The 22,661-nt window shown below is 37.3% G+C and overlaps 1 protein-coding gene across 1 annotated transcript; it reads left to right on the forward strand.

Moving 5' to 3' along the window:
• Positions 1 to 18,963: 18,963 nt before the first annotated feature.
• LOC106072845 (uncharacterized) lies at positions 18,964 to 20,421 on the forward strand. Its single transcript, XM_056009062.1, has one exon. The coding sequence runs from the start codon at positions 18,981 to 18,983 to the stop codon at positions 20,016 to 20,018; it is 1,038 nt and encodes a 345-aa protein (XP_055865037.1). The 5' UTR covers positions 18,964 to 18,980; the 3' UTR covers positions 20,019 to 20,421.
• The last annotated feature ends 2,240 nt before the right edge of the window (positions 20,422 to 22,661 follow it).

Below are 22,661 nucleotides of genomic sequence, written 5' to 3' on the forward strand. Positions count from 1 at the left end.
CCATACATAAAGAAGGAATTGATTTCAACATTTTCTTTTACTTGTTTAAGAAATAGTTTTAATAGTAAAAATAAAAAATAACAGTACAAAAATATGGCAAATGTTTAACCAAAACACAAATTGAAATAAAAGCCAATCACGTGTAAAGACCACGTGTAAAGACCACGTGATGCAGATATAATGTCAGCAAATGAACTAGAAAGACTTTATGACCAATAATTACTCTAATGATGAAATTAAAATCTGTTTTCCTCTTTCTGGAATGGAAGCCTATAGTCAACTTAATCTAAAACATATTAAGTTATTTAGCATTTTGGTGAAACAGAAAATAAAAAGTAAAGCCTGATTGGCAGCCAAACGAAACTGTGCATCGTTTTTTTTTTTTTTTTTTAATTCTATACTTCAAAATTTTTTAACAAAGTAAAATAACTTTGTTTTTTGAAACCACTTGCTAACTTTTGAAAACATTAATTTGACCAACGCTGACAACGTATAACATGGGGAGAGGAGCCTGCCGTCGTGGGTCCAGAATGTCTTTGTACCTTCGTGACCATCGTGGAAGTGGCCCCAAGTGGACACATCTAAGTATGTGAGAAGGGAAGTCAAAGCTATTTAAGATATGGGTGACATATGGGCTCCCTTGTTATCAACATAATGCAATTAGTCCATAGCTCTTTTTAAAAATGATTGAAAATGACCCTGGAAAAATTGAAGGGGGGGCCCAAGCAAGTGTTCCCTCAAGCTTTTGCTTGTGTTGCGTAGAGGTAAACCCAGCACTAAAGGAAGTTAAATTATTAACATGTCCTCGTTTAAACTGGCTCTACCAAACCATCTAAAGATGTATTCAACTCGTAGAGGACATTCCTTGTACACATCCATATTATTGTCACTCATCCTAAGATAACAATGTGCATGGCCGGATCTACATCTAGGCATCACAAGCTATAGATTAAGGCAACAAGAAATATTTAGCGCTGGCTCGTGATAGTTTAGTGGCGTCACGGGTGGTAGGGGTTGGCTTCTGTATGTTAATATTATTGAGTTGGTAATAGAACTTCAAGGTGATAACATCGATTACTGACAGAGACTCCACTGTGTCCTTTATGGTTTCAGGTTATCTAACGGTCTGGAGTTAGTGCTTCGCTTGTTCTTGTGATAGTATTTGTCTGTTATATTGAACTTGCATAAGATACACCCGTACTAAGAGGGCCGGTCCTACAGGTTGCGGGGCCCTATGCGAAACGGATTGCGCGGGGCTTAATTTGGGTTGTGATAAGGATAATAAGTGAAAATTAAGACTTTGTATTAGAAAATAGATTCGTCTTTGATTTTAATTATAGTTTACTAAGTACAAAATCACTGTCAAAAATTAACTTTACTACATTAGATAGTAGTTTTCCAACAAAAATCTGATAAACATTCAGATCTCTCCTTTTAGATTTACTATCGACTGGCAAAATATCACTTTTTTTTTCTAGGAGGTCGAGATAGATTTAGATCTATATTTGTATGCCAGTGACTATTAAAGTACATTAAGTATTAGAACTTCTTGTATAGTTAAAATTCGCCTTATTATTACATTTTTATTTAAATGAAAGATGACAATGCCGTTTCGTTTTTATAATCGCGAGTAGGATTGGCGTTTTCCATATTGAATGACACCCCAAAATGGCAATTTTGTCTGTTTTAAGTAGATTTACATCAGTTTTTAGAAGATTTTAATAATTTCAGAAGATTTTCATGACTTTTCTTATATTTTATAATTTCAGGAGAATTCCAGGAACTCCTTTATAATTAGTTAAAAGAATTTAATATAATAATTTACACCTAGAATTAGCATCGCGCGGGGCCTATGAAAGCGCGGGGCCCACTTCGGCTGCATAGGTTTCAGTGGCCTAAGACCGGCCCTGCGTACTAACGTACAAGGCACTCAAGCATCTCGTGAGTCATTTGTTGAAGTTACGCGGCTATCTACAACTACAAGGTATAACTATTTGTGGCATACAAAAAAAAATATTGCTTTGATAGTATTATCGATTAACAACTTTAGTAGACGTTGTATGTACTAAAACATTTTATTTTTCTCTTTTCGAAATCTGTGTTAACCCTCAAAGTGCTGAGCTGTTTTACACTGCGTGCACATAAAATGGAATTACAATTCTGATGCTTAGAGGCTAAACTATCACACGCGCTTTAAGGGGTCAAATGAGTTCCGTAGTTTCAAAAGCTTACGTTGTTTGATACATCTTTATAACTTAAGACACATTTCTTATTCAAGTTATCGAAGTCACGCCGATGTGTGGTAAAAATCTGTTTAAAATTCAAATGCTACAATATTAAACTAAGGGGGGGGGGTCACTCTATTATTAACCTAAATTCCATGAATCGAAAGACCGGTTTTCGCCCTTGGTCCATTCTTGTAATCAAAAAATAAACTTTTTAAAATTTATTTGATCTTTTTTTTTTTTTTGTACCACCAAATTCATCCCCTTTAAAAAAAATGTACACAATATTTTTAAATTTTATATTTTATATACACTTCATCTTTTCCTAAATTTCTGTTGAATACTCATAATGGATTTGTTGATTACTTTAGACCTTATACTCAGGATGTTTCACTTCAAGGAAGACAATTCAACATTAACTTTTTTGGTAGATTTAGTGGTTTGGCATAGGTAAGACATTCCAACCTCTTCAGGGTTGTGTCCCTTGTTTATCAGGCGTCGAACTTATTGACATTTTATCCATCAACTAAATTCCCTTGTTTCATATCATCTACTCAACCTAAAGAAAATCACTCACGGCCTACCATTTTTGACGTCTTTCATGTGCAGGGCTCTCGGGTTTAAATCCCTGTGAAGATGATGAGCTTCAGGATTTTTAAGGGCGCCCCTCCATTCATTAGTAAACACGGCTGGTCGTTAAGCTGGCCACATGACATCCTCGTAAAGCGTCGGCCATAGAAACAGGTGAGCCATCATCTGCCCTATAGATCGCAAGGCTGAAAGGGTTAATTTGCTTTACTTCTATGTACAGATGTTCATTGATTCAAAAGAAACATGTTACTCGAGCTTCTCAAGAGCTGGGATTTTTTAATTTATTTTTTACAAAGCTTATATCAACTCAGCCTGTCTGTCTGGTAAAAAGTGTGTGAACATTATTTCTCCCACCCTATTCTCGAATCAAGCTTAAACTTCGCACAATAATTCATTAATAGAGCAAATATAATAGAGAAGACATGAATCAATTTTTAAAAAGTAACCAAATAGACAACTAATTACTGGTTATTCATCATTTTGTTTAATAGCATCAAGGGAGACTGTATCCGACAGACATCATTACGCCTAGAAAATATTTGCCTATCAACTGGGTTGTCTTCCCATTGCGCTGATTACTCTAAAATAAGAGATTTTATATAAAAGGGAGGCAAATCCATAAATAGCAAACCTTTTTGGTGTTTCTGGTGTAGAGAAAAGACGGAAGTAATTGATAAACTACACACTTCTTCAACTTTTTTTTAAACTTTACAATGAAATTCTTCAATAATACTTCAACCTTATCTGAAACCTCTTTTGCGACGAGTATCGTGCTGAGAAGTATTTCCTTAAAGCATGTGAAAGAAATTGGACAGTATGTTTGAAGGTCTCCCTGTACCTCGTACAAGGAATAACCCGTAGCCGGACATGGAAGACTCCTTCCGCCCTCTCAACTCCCCGCCCCCTGAAGCCATGAAGTAATACTTGAACCAAAACTTAATTGAACTTGATTGATCAACATCTTGAAGACATTATTGTAAAGCATACCAGACACAGCTTTTACACCTTCCCGGATCACACTTTAGTTCGTAGGAACGGAAATATACAGTGGTCCTCAAATCTCTCTATTTAAAAACTTAATTAACGGATAAATGTATTCGCCTTATGAATTATAAATTAGTTATCTTTATAAGCGCTACTGGCCCTGGCCAGACGGTTATCAACTACGATTGAAAGTGACGCTTCATTTGAAACTATACTACCTAGATATGTGAAATGGTCTACTACGTTAAGGGGCTGTCCTTTTAGGGTGATCCTTGGGGCTGAATAGGTTTTATTGGGTGACTTCCGAAACATGACTTCTGTTTTCCCGAGGTTTATAGATAGACCGAAAGAGGTGGCAGCATATGCTAATTAGCTCAGCCTGCCTACAAAAATCAATGTCTACCAGGCGGTGGTTCTCTCAACCCTTCTATATGGCTCTGAGACATGGACACTATACAGAAACAGAAAACAACAAAGATTTCTTGAGTGCTTCCACCAAAGATGCTTGCGCTCCATTATGGACATACTGTGGCAAGACCGCACTACAAACAGCGATGTCCTTGCGAACGCCGGTATGGACAGTATAGAGGAACTTCTTATGGTCTGACAATTACGTTAAGTAGGGCACGTATCCCGTATGGGAGACGAACATATGCCAAAGGCAGTCTTTTTTAGTGAGCTAAAAGGTGGTCGAGATAACAGAGTTGCTCCAAGGAAACGCTTCAAAGACCAGCTTAGGCGTCAATTTTCCTTGGCTGACATAGAAGAGAGCACCTGGTTGCATGCGGCCTCAGAACGAGACAGCTGGAGGTCACTCACGAAGGCCGCGGGACACACATTTGAGACCAAATGAAAATCCACTGTCGAGGACAAACGCAGACGGCGAAAAGAAAATCTAAATCAACCACCTGCGGACAATGGTTATGCTTGCCCTGGATGTGGCAAAATATGTAGGTTACAGCTGGGGCTGCGCAGCCATGGGAAATACTGCATTCATCACTAATCTTCGGACTCGAAGACAAACCTTCTTATTATTCGTACGGTAAACTGAATTCGAACAGTCTTATGTGTTGAAATAGTAAGGTGATTCTAGTTCGTCGAATGACTCAATCCGCCACAATGTCTTTATATTGAATCTTAAAGACAATGAGTGAAATTTAAGAGTTTGTGTTAGAAAGTAAATTCGTCTATGCATTTTATCCAAAATATATATATATATATATATATAAATAAGTGTTCCGCTAAATAGTCAGAATGTGCGAAGTGCTCCTTTAAGAAGAAACACTGATCTCGAGTCTGATCTCGAGTCAATAAAACAGTACAATATTGATTGAAAGATATGCGAAAGATATAATTTTAATTATCTGTATTCAATAAAAGTAAATTTGTTGCAAAGCAGAACAATTTCAAAGAACCATCCATTCTGAACTTCTATGTCTACATAAATTCAATTGTATCAACAATACTGTTCCCAAATACATTATTTCGTCCAGTTTTGTAGTTCATTTGTTTACATCATTAAACGCTAAACTTTTATGTTTCTACAACTATGTCAATAGAAGTCCGGAAATCTCGTGCACTATGTCAATAGAAGTCCGGAAATCTCGTGCACTATGTCAATAAAAGTCCGGAAATCTCGTGCACTCTTTAACCCTTCGTGTCGTCATGTGCAGAAGTCTCTCTGATTCATTATAAAATTGAGCTTGTTTGTTTATTTAATTAGCTTCCTTGTTATACTCATTTTTTTTGTACCATGATTGCCATGCATGTTGACACAAGAAAGTTGAAATCAATTAATCTACTACACTGAAAGTAAAATAAAAAGAAATATTTTCTATTTAATAGGCCTATAGCCTGCGCTGTTTTAAAAGCTTTAATTATTCTCTAATGTAGCATCTTTATAATTCAACGAAAATACAATGTGAAGATCTGTATCCCTTGACTTTTCTAAATGTCCCAATGTGTAGATCTAGAAAATACTCGTTTTAATTATGTGATATTTTAGCTTTTTAAGGAATGGCGATCTTTCAGTTTGTACATTTCCATAAACAGTACAATAAGCCTACATACTATTTCGGCACAAGCATCGTTTTCCATATAATATTATTTATAATATTCTTATATTGCATACATATGTTTATTATGAATTTATGTATTTTTTAACTGAACAGGATCAATAATTAAATTATTCATTCGGGTTGAAAACTCCTCCTAAATTTCACTTTTTTTCATATCCTGTATATTAAAAAATGATAATTTCCAAGAACAGTTCCAAACCTTCGGCAGACGTCAACTTTAACAAAATAGTCAGCGACGAACTGTATGGCTACATAGACACGTACGTGTCATTTTGGGCATTAATGCTTCTTTCGTGTTTTGGCCTGACCACCAACACACTGAACGCCATCGTTTTTGTGAGGCAAGGGTTCAAGGACGGGGTCAACATTTCCCTGATGTCCATCACCTTCTGGGATTTCGTGAAGTGCTTCAGCGGACTGGTCCACCGCATGTACGGTCCCATCAGCCTCTTCTCTGCAGTGACGTCAACTTCCTGGAAGAACTTCACATTTCCTTATGTTGACTACACACCGATATTTTCCAGTTACGTAGCTTACGCCCTGACGTCGTATGTATCTGTTGAGCGATGCCTGTGCGTCTGCAAACCGTTTGAGGTCAAGGCTATCTTTACGCCAAAGTTTACCCTCGTAATGGTTGTACTCATTTCTGTTTGTGTATTTGGCGCCTACATTATTATTTACTTCCTGTATGAAATCTACTATGCCTATAATGTCTACCTTAATTCTACTGTAGCCTTTTACAGATACGACAGTCTATACTATGAGTACGGCTATATAATCATGCCGTATTATAAGTTTACGGCTATATTGATTCCTTCTCTAAGTTTTATGACTTTATGCACATGTTCAACCATCACTGTATATCAACTGAAAAAATCCGCCAACATTTTCAACAAGAAGCACCAGACCAGGGGAGACAATCAGACTTCCGGAATTTCCCAACGAGAGAAACTTGTCGCCAAGATGCTGCTGGTGGTCATCATTGTCAACATCGGGAATTTATTTCCGCGCATCATTTTTTACATAGGTCAGTTGGTGGAGCCTGAATTCTACGTCCTAATGAAGTACCATAACTTGTTCATGACCATAGCCAGATTTTTGTTTGTTTTGGATTTCACGAATGCCTGCGTTCATTTTTTTATTTTTCTCTCCATGAGCTCGAATTTTAGGTCAACATTTTACCAATTTTTTGGCAAGTCAGTCAAAGTCATGAAATAAAGCTTTAATGTCACTTTCGGTTTACCATGTAGTGATGTGGTGTAGTATATAGTGAGGTAGCGATGTGGTCATTAGAATCCATGGTACAATGTAGTTTGTCATCGATTGCATAATTTATTATATAAAGTAAAAGGTTTGCTTTAATAAAAAAAAATAAGACTTTGCAAGCCACAACGCATGGTGAAATAATATTTTTCATTTCCCTTCTAGTTTTCGAGATCTGAGTGTGACAGACGGACAGACTGACATTCTGCATAAACCTAATAGCGGCTTTTCCCCTTACGGGGGTTGCTGAACATCCCTTTGAGACTTTTGCAATCTGTAGAGAAAATGATGAGAAGGTCATCTATTTCTTTGGGTTACAAAGTTGCCATTACAACGACCAACCTTCGTTTATTTTCCTCAAACTGATGTCAGGTACCCATTCAAGTTTAGTTGGACCCGAAATTTACAATCACTCGGTTCTGAGGCCAATCAGCCACCACGCATCCTGCCTTCAAGCGCTAAATATTTAATGCAAAGGTGTTTGTTTAATTATCACAGCATTTTACATTGATTTACATTGATTCAACCTTGAGTTCTTTTCGTTATTATAGTTTACCAGATTTACGTTAAGCACTCGTTTAAATCAAGTTGAAAGCAAATCTTGTTACATGGTTTCCACAAATTAAGTATTTTATAGTAAAAAAAAATATTCGAGTACAAACAACCATATTAGTTTTCAAGTGTGCGAAAAATGTAGTCCTTTAAAGGCCGGAAGTGGTAAGCACTTCTGAACCAATAGCGTGCTGTCGATGGCTTGTTTCTCAAATATCCCTTGACTACAAGTCCAATTCCTGGCCTCAGGTTGCTTCAGATACAGAGGCGTAGTGAGGGAGGGAGAAAGGAGGGTACGATGCCCTCCCCCCCCCACACACAGAGGCGTCTTTATATGTTTATGGTAAATGGGGGAGGGGGTGCCTATAAAGTACCTTGCCACTGGCGCACGTTTTACTCACTAAGCCCCTGCACAGATATTAGGTCAAGCAGGACAGAAGAATGAGTAAAGACAAGAAACCATTGTGTGCTTGTTGGCTGGCTACCCACCTAGAAGAAGGAAAACGCAAACCTCCGCTTCTTTACGGCTATACTCAAACTTGGGAAAGCAGTCACAGGTTATTCCTAAGGAAAAATAATGTGTCGGTGACCCAATGCTACACCCTGTACAAACCTGGGAATACGCCGATCCCAAACTGTATCGTCTCCTGGCGTTCTTTTGGAAACTTCAGCTGAAAGCAGGACTGCTGGTAGTTACATATAAAGAGTCTCTGTCTTTGTGGCCTCTAGAAGGGCAGCACAGCCCGTGTACTATTGAGTGGAAGATTAAATTATACACACACACACACACATGTACCAGAGCATACAATATATTTACAAGCGAAACGAGTACTTGATCCTGATGGTAGTCAAATTTCAATCATTGTAATATTATAAGTTGTCAAGTTATGAATAAGCTGAAATATATGGATCAAATGTTTCAAAGATATATGTAGTTTAGTGGTGTAGCATAATTATTCCCAGTATATTTTTGTTTATGTTTTGGTATAATTTCATTCTTCTTTTTGCAAGCTATCTATTGTATTTCGTATTTGGCCATTTTATTTGTGTCACTGTCAAGGACAAGATTGTTTCACGTGACTTAAGAATAAACAATGAGTAGGCGCCGTTTTGGCGCAAGGGTCGTTTTAGCGCAGCTGTTTTGGCTCGAGAGGTTATGATGATAATTTGTGACAAACAAATAATTTTAAAATAAACATTTTTTTACTATATATTGTATACCCCCCCCCCCATTTTCCAAACCAGAAAAAAAAAAGTTAAAATAAATTTTTGTACACATATTGCTGAATATAGATCGTATGGTATGTGCACAGATGTCTAAATGGTTCCGAGTTCATGACAGCCGAAATCACCTGCCACCAGTGGCGTAGCTGGCCATGTGCGGGTGGTGCGGGCCGCACGGGGCATCAAGTGATGAGGGGCATCAAACTGAGCACAAAATTTCTCGGTAGAAACTTCACACATTGTACATACACGAACAAACATGAACTACTGTATTTGATTTTAAAATGTTTTTATTTGCCACTCTGTTAATATTATGGGCGCTGCTCAAGATTGATAAGTCTGGCTGGCGCTCATAGTGCTAGCTCAGACGGAGAAATTGTCTTCTCTGGTTAAAATGGTTGACGGCAGGGATCAAATGGTCCTAAAGGTAAAAAATCTGATAATGAAAAGAATCTTGGAGATCATTCCTTTTCTCTGAAAGCAGAATTTGGCCCTCAATGGGCATCACGAACAAGTTGAAGAAGAATTGTAAAAACAAAATCTCTTAAGTAGGCGGATTGTTAGTTGCTATGCAGTCTTAATTTTCTCACCTATTTCGGATTCTTGGCCCTTGAATTAACTGAAATAAACGACGGGTAAACAAGGATCGTCTATTCGAGACTGCGCACTTTAATGGAAAACATTTAAAAACATCAGCGAAAGTGTGTGCTCTGATCTGAGGATTAGTGCAGAATATCAAAGACATATTGGCCACAATAAAAAGAAACCAAGCAAAAAAGGTGAACGAGCTACGGATTGAGATTTATTCTTCCTTGGAGGTGATAGTTCAAGAAATAATCACCCAATAGGATCATGATGTGGTAGGTGAATATGGATTTTTTCACTATCCCAACGATCGAATCCTTATATTTAAAATTTTTTAATCAATCTCGATGGTGCTCATAGCGACATTGACAAAAACACATTTCGTCTGGAGAGAAAGAGGCGTCAACAGTTTGTCGCAATTTCTTTAGAAGCCTTTGAACGTCTCAAACAATGACCTGTTTGAAATCTTGAATTTTAAAAAAATAAAAAAAAAGATATCAGCTTGAATGCCACTAGTTGATTCAGTTCTAAATAAGGTCTAAATATTCGTGAATATTGAATGCCAGATTCTGCTTTTAGAGAAAAAAGAATGATGTCCAAGATTCTCTTCAGGTAGCAGTATCAGATTTTTACATATTTCTGACAATTGAGGTAAGTGTGGCTTTATGCGAGCGAAGTTTTTTTCAGTTTTAATTAAGTTGATCAAGAATTAATACCAATCAGCGATGCATTTAACTAACTAGGCAATTGGTGGAAAACAGATTTCGATAAAATTATTGAAAGTTTTGCGACCAAGAAAGCTCGTAATATTTATTTTTAGTATATTTTATTATGGTATAATGACGTATTTTCGCTATTTTATACCCGAGGGGAGGGCATCACGAGGAGCTGCCGCATTGGGCATCAAACACCCTAGCTACTCCACTGCCTGCCACCCTGCGGGAGGTTTGAGTTTTTTTCTGGGAACATCCACAACCTGTAACACATACAAACTATGAAAGGTGACATTCCTACCTGGGACCATCATATTGACGTACTTCCTTAACCTCCATCAATTAAATGTGAGGTGAGCGAAAGGCACAGGATGACATTCATCAGTTTTCTCTCTTTTTTTATTTAGTTGGAGGTAATATAAATTAATGAAATTATTTTCGTGTACACTAAAACATTGTTTCGAATGTTGTTCTATCTTTGTTTCATTTTTTTGGGACAATATTGAAACCCACAAACACACATTGTAATGTTGGTGACATAACAATAATTACACAACAAACTGAAATCCAAAATCTAGTGGACAAAAGTAACTATCGTTCCTTACATACAAAATAGTTTTGAACACAAACACACATACACAACATAGATATGTATCTTTTTTTTTTTGTTTAAATACATCCTAAGACGAACACATATATAATATAACTAAAACGTGTCGTGAAAAAAAAATTTCGCGCCAAAAAAACGGCTGTGCAAAACACCCATCGCCATATGTCCCAAAAAGAGTTCTTTTTTTTTAATTAAAGGGCACTCGTCCCCTGAGTGAAATGGCGTCTGATCGTCGTATGAGACACACGACACATATCTCTAGACAGAAAGATACCTGCTTACCAAAGTCAGCCATAACATGAAAGCCGAAAAGAGAAAAGCAAAAACAACGCACTCCACGTCGAACATAGCGTCGAACTTTCTTAAAAGACCTAACAATTCGTGGGCACCAGGAAGATGATGCTGAAGTCTAGTTCTAGAAGAACTATTGCCAGCAATGATGTGTCTCCGTTTAAAGAGTTTGTTACGTCGCCAGGGGTGAAAACATTGCTTTTATAACGACAGCTCTTAAATCATCGGCTGGAACTTAATCCCATAACCTTTTGAGAATGTAAAGTCAAAAAAATATTACAATATTAATTAAAATATATTCAGTGAAAGATATTTTTTTAATTATCGCTATCCGATAAAAGAAATGTTATTACATCTCAGAGAACAATGCTGTATGTTGACATAGATCTACTTCTCGAAATATTTCAACCATCATCTTAACACATACGATTTTATTATGCACTAAACAATAAACACAAAACTTTAAAAAATAAGGTATAATATAACAACTTTTGTGTAAATAAAAGCTCAGAAATCTCGTGCACTATGTCAATACCATGCAACCTGAGTTCAAGTTTAAAACAACTTTTTAACCAATCATGACATCATCTGGAGTAGTCTCCCTTTTGAGGAAAAGGGCTACATTATTGATTGAATTTTAATTAGCAACTGTGTTGCACTAATTGTTTGCTGTGGTTGCTATGTTGACAAAAGAAAAGTTGAGATTAATTAAAATACTACACTGAAAGTAAAATCAAAGAATAATTTCTTTCACGTGAATATTACTTTTAAAAGAGCTAGATATTCTCTTTTGGATGATTTACTTCATTTAATGAAAATATAATATCTAGATCTATATCTTTTGATTTATTTTGAAGTAAAAAAAAATGTAGACTTTGGAAAACGCAATCGTTTTAATTCCGTTATTTCCAAGCTGCATTGAAAAAATATTGATCTTTATACATTCAATATAATTCATGCCAACACTCTATTGCTAGCCTTCTTTTTCAAATATTATCAATACTTTTCTCAATCTGTTTTCATGAGTATCCAGTCTATAGCTGAAACAGTGAACAGTATCTATTTATAAATTGTTCATTAGAAACCATAACTCTGTGTAGATTTTGCGTTTTTTTTTTATTATAAAGCAAATCGTGTATAACAAACATGAGCAGTTTGCGAAACAGTTCCAAATTGTCGGCAGACGTCAACTTTAACAAAATAGTCAGCGATGAGCTATATAGTTACATCGACACCTACATGTCATTCTGGGCATTAATGCTTCTTTCGTGTTTTGGCCTGACCACCAACACACTAAACACCATCGTGTTTGTGAATCAAGGGTTCAAGGACGGGGTCAACATTTCCTTGATGTCCATCACCTTCTGGGATTTCGTGAAGTGCTTCAGCGGACTGGTCCACCGGATGTACGGTCCCATCAGCCTCTTCTCTGCAGTGACGTCAACTTCCTGGAAGAACCTAACCTATCCTTATTTAGATTACACTCCGGTATTTTCCAGTTACGTAGCTTACGCCCTGACGTCGTATGTATCTGTTGAGCGATGCCTGTGTGTCTGCAAACCGTTTGAGGTCAAGGCTATCTTTACGCCAAAATTTACCCTTGTAATGGTTGTACTCATTTCTGTTTGTGTATTTGGCGCATACATAATTATTTATTTCCTGTATGAAATCTACTATGCCTATAATGTCTACCTTAATTCTACAGTAGCCTCTTACAAATACGACAGTCTTTACTATGAGTATGGGCATATAATCATGCCGTACTATAAGTTAACTGCTATACTGATACCCACTTTAAGCTTTATGACTTTATGCACATGTTCAGCCATCACTGTTTATCAACTGAAAAAATCCGCCAACATCTTCAACAACAAGAAGCACCAGACCAGGGGAGACAATCAGACTTCCGGAATTTCCCAAAGAGAGAAACTAGTCGCCAAGATGCTGCTGGTGGTCATCGTTGTCAACATCGGGAATTTATTTCCGCGCATCATTTTTTACATAGGTCAGTTGGTGGAGCCTGAATTCTACGTCCTAATGAAGTACCATAACTTGTTCATGACCATAGCCAGATTTTTGTTTGTTTTGGATTTCACGAATGCCTGCGTTCATTTTTTTATTTTTCTCTCCATGAGCTCGAATTTCAGGTCAACATTTTACCAATTTTTTGGCAAGTCAGTCAAAGTCACGAGATAAAGCTTGAATGTCACTTTCGGTTTACCATGTAGTGATGTGGTGTAGTATATAGTGAGGTAGCGATGTGTTCATTGGAATCCATGGTACAATGTTACAATTACAGCGATGTCTGCAGTGTAGTTTTGTCTAAGAAACAGTTTTATTATGAACAGGCTTAAAGTACTTGTACTTGAAGAAGAAATTTTCTACACCTTTTTTTTTAGTTTTTCTAAGTATGAGTGACTTTTGGTGGGTTTTTTATTTTTTTTATTTTTTTTTTTTTTTTTTGGTGAAGATATGATCAAACCCAACTGGAAGTCCAATGCCCGATACATGGTAACCCCTTCAACGCAAAGTAACCGACTCTTATAGGCACATGGAATATATATACAAGGAAATTCTTCTCCGAACTGGGAGTCGAACACTTAGTGAGGTTGTGACAGACCTTCCTGGAGGACCTCAGTGGTCACCAGGTGGGAGGAGGCTTCAGACATTGCCAACGACAGATCTTTATGGAGACAGCCCAATGGCCCAATGTGCCGAACGGCGCGGGAGGACCTAAGTCTGTAAGTCTAAGTAAAGAAGATATGAAGGATTGTTTAACAATATGTCATTACAGCAATGAACAGAGTAAAAAATTGGACATTTTCACAATTTCATCTTAGTCCTAAGAAACGGAACCTTTTGCCAGATGTTGTGTCACACAAGAAAACCCGCCGTCTAATTTAAGTTCTGATGACCATTCACCAAACTTAATGTAAAATGACTATCCTCTCATTTAACTGTAAGGTGATTTATACGTTTGTAATATATCCTGTGTAAGATGTAGACTTAACCAAGTTTGTATAATCCCACAACAGGTGGACTTTGGTGGACTATAGAAAAAGTTTATAGGTGGAGTTCTTTCCTTTTAGATAAGCTTTGTTGTATTTAAAAAAAAAAAGGATTGTTTATATTATAATTTGTTTGTTAACATTGTTGAAGCGATTGGTTATGTATAAAGCCAAGTAGAAACAGACCTGTGTGAAGAAAGGGGGACTACTCTATATGTGTTCCTTTAAATGATTTAATCCTCTTCTTATTATTATCCAGTGTGTAAACAAAACTCACCCATCATACTTGAATCCGTTTTATTGAGTTGCTTGTCCAGATTTAGCAGCAACAGCAGTGTAGACATGGGATTATAGTTCTACACAAATCTTAGTTGTGGGGCCTACATTCATTTTGTTTTAACTAACTATATTCGGAAATGAACGTTTAATGTGTAGAATAAAAACGATTTCATTCATTTTCAAATGTAAATAAAACGGCTGCTGCAGTCCTTTTTTATTTCTTCTTCTTCGTTCTCATTTTACATGTCGGAGGGTTCAATCAGTAGTCACGCAGTGGTTTCCAGATCAGGCAGTTCTCCGTATAGTTTTTGTTCTATAGGAGGGTTTTGGGGCCAGAGTTAAAGTACTTTCTTATTTTATTTATTATTATATCCATTGAAAATACTACGTCTTTAATACATTAAGGGAAGGCGGACCAAGTTAAGCAACATTTACTGGAGTGTATAGTGTGGTTAGCAAAATAGATCATATTTAGGCCTACTTTCCTAACTCAATAAAGTATACATTTATATGATGGAGTCTTAGAAAACCATTCATTTCATTTAAAAAAAAAGGTCAGAGCAGGACTCGACGTAAACGTACCATTGTGCATTTCAAAGAGCCCACAGGTAAACACAAGTTCAAGATAAACAACGTCTGTCATTGTGACCTCTAGAAGGCAGCACACCCCTTGCACGCGTGATTAGAAGATCAGATTATACACAGTGTTAGGCGCTTCCGCGGTGTCTATTGCAAATAAACCAAATGGAGGTAACTCTCGACGTAATACTTAATCCAATAACACCGGCGAAAGGGTGAACAATCAATAGAAGTTAGTCGACGCTGATACTGAATGTCGAACACGTTTAATAGCCATGAAGGGAACCATCGAATGTCAGCTAACTTTATACGTTCATTAAATGCTACCGAGCTCTAAGGCGTCTTGGAAGTAATCTGTTTACGCCGGCTAATATTGCGTTCTGTCTCAAAACCTATTCTTGTTTTTACTGGTCATGTCGTCTATATATATATATATATATATATATATATATATATATATAATTCTCTTCTTCCATCAGGAGTTTGGACGAGAAGCAAGAAGTAAAGGAAAGATCTCTCTCTTATTTCTGCGGATAGTCATCCCACGAAATTAGAAAGGGGGGGGGGGGAGAACACGTGGGTATTCACACGTCGCTACGGATGGCTGCGCGCTGGACTGTCAAACCCTGCCCGCCCCCATCCCCCTTTCGTCTTGTTGTCACAATGTCAAAACTTTCCTCTATTTCCGAAATAAAAAATTCATTTCTAATCGTGCCGTAACAACACGCGCATAGATTACACATGCACGCGAGCACACAAAAAGTGAACAAAACTAAACGAAGACTTTATCCGATAGTAGTCCTATTTTATCATCACACAAATATATCTGCAACAGACAGAGTACGACATTCGGCATTCTATTGAATAATTGGAAGTGAGAAATCTTGAGATAGGCTATAGAGTGTAATTTCATGATTTAATTAACTTTTATTAATAATATAAGTTTCTTGGTATAAATATTTCTATGCACCGCCAGTAACAGTTGTTTTTGTTTTTTTCGTATTTTTTAAGAGTGGAGTTGGTTTGAATTACTAGTGTCAAAATGTTTATGCTGTGTAAAGTTAGGTAAATTGTTATTACACATATTTTATATTGTGTTGTATAACAGATCGAAGAAATGTATGATGGCATATTAAGGTTACTATGACTACCAAGAAGAAATCACGCGACTATATCAAAGCTACTGAAACGTTTACCTGGGGAAAAAAAAAACTAGTTCGATCGAGTTCAATTATCGTTTTGAAGTCTGAAATATTGAACACGATTGACGATGCTCCTAGGGCTAATGGTCTTAAAAGAAATGGAAGAATGTTCAAATAGAATGTATCTAAATACTAGAACTTCAACTGGCATGACATTGAACTTTATAATCAACTGCGTGAGCTTTGCTAGAAGAAACAAAAATTCTATTTCAAAAAAGTTATAACAAGGTGTCATCTGATTTAAATTCTTTCTGTCAGGTTGACCTAATGGATAAGTCCAATCCAGATAACGAAAAGATACAAAAAAAGATTCTCGAGTGAGGGCCATTTTATTTTATTCAGTTCTATTGGACGAAAATGTCGGGAGTGAAGTTCTAAATGTCGGGAGTGAAGTTCTAAATGTCGGGAGTCAAGTTCCACACGTCATCCGTGTTCTAATGTAAAGTGTCGCATCGTCTGAGAAATATATAGGCTTTACTTAATACTATTGTTTTTTAATGGACAACGCCACAACTAAACAATACACTGGCAAGGCCGGCCTTAGATTACTGGAGGCTCTAGGCAAAGGGAATTGGGTGACTTCAAATGAAATAGAAAAAAAAAAAAAAATATTACGAAATGTATTCAAAAACCTAGAGTACTCCAGCAATTACATTAAGTTTCGCTGTTTCTTCTCTAAAAAAAAATGTTTAGAGTCCTGCGCGAGGCCCCAACCAATCGGCTGCTTAGTTTGTCTATGCCTAAGGCCGGCCATGGCCCTGGCCTAAACGACTATGTCAACCAAGTAAAGTCAGGAATATTAACATGTTTAATACTAATAAGTTTTGCTCAATGTGTTCTTTTAATATGTATCGCTGCCTGGTCGTGCGGTTTGCGCGTTGGACTGTCGTTCGGTTGTCTCGCTGGTCCCGGGTTCATACCCTGCCCGCTGCCCCCCCCCCCCCCCGCGTCGTCCTGCGGAAGGACTGAACTAGGAAGTAGATTATCTTCAACTCTGAAGGAACATCCGAACCATGCACAACAAACATTTGAACACGATGAATCTCTAGTGAATTTTGCTTCCGAAAACACGTTGATCAGACATAAGACAAGAAACTAAAAATGGAACTGTTTTGACTTCTGTAATCTAGATTTAAATGTGTTCAAATGAACATGAATTTCACAGATAAGAATGAAGCGAAATTATAAACAAATAAAAGGTATAGCTGAAATCTCCGCCAGCGTTTTAACAATCATCGTTTGAGAAAGTGTTGTATCGCACCTTTTAAGAAACGTCTGATCGTTGAAAAAGTTGTTTTTTTCGCGAAAAATTGCGCTCCTAGGGTCTTATTTCGGGTTCTTATTTCGGGATGTTCCATCAGCCCGTTAGAGCAATGGTATCCGTGCAATTGCTAAACCATCGTGTGTCGAATCTGTTGAAAGCTCACACCTTCGAAAAAAAAAAATTACATTACAATGCACTCGAAGAGTGATTCCATTACTTCATAAAACTATTTTAAACTAGTGTACGATGTTAATATCTAGAATAGCTCCAAAATGTAGTGTTTTAGAAGAAGGAAAAAAAAAAGAAACTTATGTAAACTTCAAAACTTCGATAGACTGACTACTGCAATGACACAATAGTAAGACGCGCAGAAGTTGGGTTAATTGGGTATTTCCTGAGTGACGCGACAGTAACATTTAAAAGTTAGAACGGAGATAGATAAGGAACGATTAACAGACAAATGATGACGAAGGAGACCACTTGTAGCAAATAGATACAACGTAGACAGAGGCGTAGCTAGGGTGGGGGGGGAGGAGGAGAATTTGAACCCACCCACCCCCGCGGACTCCCACTTGACAGGGGGGATGGCAAATTAGTGTTTTTACATTAAATATTAAATATTACCCAAAATGCAAGGGCCCTCAAACATTTCAAGCCCCCCCCCCGGGCCGCCAAATGATGGCAAATTCCTAGCTACGCCTCTGGACGTAGACTGTGCCCTTATTTCGTAAATAAAATGTTGCTTATTTAAATGGCCGTATTACTTCATTAGGCCTATACACTGTTTGTGTTGTGTTGGAGGTTGGTACTCACGAGCTCGCAAACAACATCTCACATAACCAGGGCAATCCACATCATCTACACACATTAGACTTCTAGACGCACTACGTAGATCTTATATCATTTAAATTATAGACGTTTCTTCGAAGACAAAAATAATTACATACTATCGTTACCTTTAAAAAAAATTTACATTATATAGTTATTTTTGTTACCCCCCTGGTTCAAGCTGTTAATTTAAAAAAAAAAAAGCCTATGTGTATCTAAATCTCGACCATCAGCTTCTGCAACACAGACACAATGTTCCTCCTTCCTCTCCCACAGAATCTAAACCCAAAGCTTTCCCCCACCCCAGCCCCAACAAACCAGTTCCCCCACCCCCTCTTTATTTTTTTTCCTGCCATTAAGACTATTACACCGCAGTCAGTGTGTTTAAGTCTAATAACGTTGGAGATTGCTATCATTACTTAAAGAAATGTATACTTTGAATAGACATGACAGTCTCACAATAGAGCGTACATTTTAATTGTTTGCTGTTTAAGATGTTAAATAATAACGTGCTATCAATAATTACTACGCGCAAGATCTGAACTCAACATGTCACATTGTTTTTACATTTCGTATGTAAGTAAAAAATAACATTTAAATCGATCCCTGGTGGCTGACTTTGTTTTAAAGAAGCAGGCAGCTTTGTAATATAAATTCATCTTTGACACAACATTCAATTTGAAAATATCGCCTTTTATTCAAAGATGAATATTTCAGATGCCAGTTTGACTCAGATCACTTGGAATAAAATTATAAGCGACCAGTTGTATGCCACGTTGGACACCTATGTATCTTTCTGGGCTCTGTTTTTCCTTTCCTGTTTCGGGGCCGCCACCAACACTTTAAACATCATCGTCTTCTTGGGTCAAGGGTTCAAGGACGGGGTCAACATCTCCTTAATGTCCATCACCTTTTGGGATCTTGTGAAATGCACCAACGGCCTCATTCATAGAATGTATGGCCCCATCAGTCTGTTCTCCACAGCGGTGGCGTCATCGTGGAGAAACATTACCTTCCCCTACGTGGAGTACACGCCCATCTTCGCTAGCTATGTGGCTTACGCCTTAGCAACTTACGTGTCGGTTGAGCGATGTTTGTGTGTGTGTAAGCCGTTTAAGGTCAAGGCTATCTTTACTCCAAAGTTCACGCTTGTGATGGTGGTACTTATTTCCTTGATGGTTTTTGGTGCCTACGTTGTCATCTATTTCCTGTATGAAATCTACTATGACTACAGCGCGTATCTCAATTCTACAATAGCCTATTACAAATACAACAGGCTCTACTTTGAGTATGGCCATATAATCATGCCTTACTACAAATTTGTCGCCATTGGGCTCCCATCTTTAAGCTTCATCACTCTTTGCGTGAGTTCTGCTACCACGGTGTATCATCTGAAAAAATCCGCCAAAATTTTTCAGCGCTACCAGCTTCAGAACAGGCGAGATAAAAATGCTTCGGGAATTTCCCAAAGAGAGAAACAAGTCGCCAAGATGTTGCTTGTCGTTATCATTGTCAACATCGGGAATTTATTTCCCCGTATAATTTTCTACGTAGGTCAGTTGGTGGAGCCTGAATTCTATGTCCTGAAAAAGTATCATAATTTTTTCCTAACAGTGGCAGAATTTTTGTTTATTTTGGATTTCATGAACGCATCGGTTAATTTTTTTATTTTTCTATCAATGAGTACCAATTTTAAATACACATTTAAACAAATCATGTCTAAACTTGTAAAATTTGAATAATCTATTATTCGTAATAAACCTTTCAGCGATACCCTTACTTGAACCAGTAACAATCAAAATACGCTAGATTATAACCTGACTTAATTCAAAATTCCAATCTTACAAAAGGCGGGGATCGTGATTTGATAGTAGGCCTATGAGTGGAAGAAATTGAAAAAGTTTGAGGGTGTATAGACAATAGTTTAACTATTGGAAAGAATCAAAATGACGGTACTAATTTCGTGGATCAATTACCTACTGCTCCACCCAGAAATTAATGTAGAAATAACGCTACTAATAATTGTTATTATCAGTGAAGAAATGTGTTTTATAATTGTGCATTACACATAACAATACTATTAGAGAGCTAATGAATTCTACAATAGCACACAAACACGTTGATACCCCAGAAATTTAGATCAGAAATTGTTTTATTGCTATTAAGGGGAACCAAAAGAGTTTTGTATTTATAATTGTAATAGTAGGCCTATACTAGAAATAAATGAACATAGCCTTTCTCATGCACTGTAAATATTTAATAAAAATTGTCAGAATTACAAGAAATGCAACAGTTCTTTCACCAAGTTTTGTCCAATTATAAGTTTACATTTAATCGAAAATGTACATTTACTTTTAGATCGGCCATTTCTAGATATTCATTCCCTCCTACCCTAAGCAATAAATTCTTTATATACATGTATAACACGAATATAGAATTGGGCATTTTTTTAATGACTGTGATGAAAGAATTTTCGTTTAATGCTCTTTAATTTTTCCACTCCTTCAAACTTAAAGTCTGCAATAAAAAAATAAAAAAAAGGCCGTATACTAGCATTTTCGCCGTCATAGAAAGACTAGCTGACTGGTATTTTAAACTGAATTTTTTTATCTAGACACAGTATCATGGCAATGCTTCTCAGCCTCAATGTATCGCTCGGATGGAGATGGTCGTTAATAGAGACGGTATAGCCACTAGGAAAGTATCACGTCAGGGTGTCTAAGGATTGAGCCCATTTCAATGGCGAGGATGGAGGAAACCTCCAACAAACAAACAATCTACCGTTCCTCAAAATGTCGTTTTTATGGCGGACACCTGCACGGCTGATGTGTTACAGAGATTGAATATGGGTGAGCTTCCCCGGTGTCCTCTGTCTTCGGCCTCGCTTCTAGCACGAGCGTCTTGGGATACGAGCCATCGGTAATATGGCTTTGCTTGGATCTTTTTCAGGCAGAAGTTTGTTCAGACAGACAAATGTGAGCTTTCAGTGGGCTTAGAGTTCCAAGAGTCTTAGACTCCACAGATAGGACAATGAAGAAGAAGAATCTAGTGGGCTTAGAGTTCCAAGAGTCTTAGACTCCATAGATAGGACAATGAAGAAGAAGAATCTAGTGGGTTTAAAGTTCCAAGAGTCTTAGACTCCACAGATAGGACAATGAAGAAGAAGAATCTAGATGACTTAGAGTTCCAAGAGTCTTAGACTCCACAGATAGGACAATGAAGAAGAAGAATCTAGTGGGCTTAGAGTTCCAAGAGTCTTAGAGTCCACAGATAGGACAATGAAGAAGAAGAATCTAGTGGGCTTAGAGTTCCAAGAGTCTTAGAGTCCACAGATAGGACAATGAAGAAGAAGAATCTAGATGACGTAGAGTTCCAAGAGTCTTAGACTCCACAGATAGGACAATGAAGAAGAAGAATCTAGATGACTTAGAGTTCCAAGAGTCTTAGACTCCACAGATAGGACAATGAAGAAGAAGAATCTAGATGACTTAGAGTTCCAAGAGTCTTAGACTCCACAGATAGGACAATGAAGAAGAAGAATCTAGATGACTTAGAGTTCCAAGAGTCTTAGACTCCACAGATAGGACAATGAAGAAGAAGAATCTAGATGACTTAGAGTTCCAAGAGTCTTAGACTCCACAGATAGGACAATGAAGAAGAAGAATCTAGATGACTTAGAGTTCCAAGAGTCTTAGACTCCACAGATAGGACAATGAAGAAGAAGAATCTAGATGACTTAGAGTTCCAAGAGTCTTAGACTCCACAGATAGGACAATGAAGAAGAAGAATCTAGATGACTTAGAGTTCCAAGAGTCTTAGACTCCACAGATAGGACAATGAAGAAGAAGAATCTAGATGGCTTAAAGTTCCAAGAGTCTTAGACTCCACAGATAGGACAATGAAGAAGAAGAATCTAGATGACTTAGAGTTCCAAGAGTCTTAGACTCCACAGATAGGACAATGAAGAAGAAGAATCTAGATGACTTAGAGTTCCAAGAGTCTTAGACTCCACAGATAGGACAATGAAGAAGAAGAATCTAGATGGCTTAGAGTTCCAAGAGTCTTAGACTCCACAGATAGGACAATGAAGAAGAAGAATCTAGATGACTTAGAGTTCCAAGAGTCTTAGACTCCACAGATAGGACAATGAAGAAGACGAATCTAGTGGGCTTAGAGTTGCAAGAGTCTTAGACTCCACAGATAGGACAATGAAGAAGAAGAATCTAGTGGGCTTAGAGTCGCAAGAGTCTTAGACTCCACAGATAGGACAATGAAGAAAAAGAATCTAGTGGGCTTAAAGTTCCAAGAGTCTTAGACTCCACAGATAGGACAATGAAGAAGAAGAATCTAGTGGGCTTAAAGTTCCAAGAGTCTTAGACTCCATA

The sequence above is a fragment of the Biomphalaria glabrata genome, chromosome 13 (genome assembly GCF_947242115.1).
Source record: "Biomphalaria glabrata chromosome 13, xgBioGlab47.1, whole genome shotgun sequence".
Classification (NCBI taxonomy): Eukaryota; Metazoa; Mollusca; class Gastropoda; family Planorbidae; genus Biomphalaria; species Biomphalaria glabrata.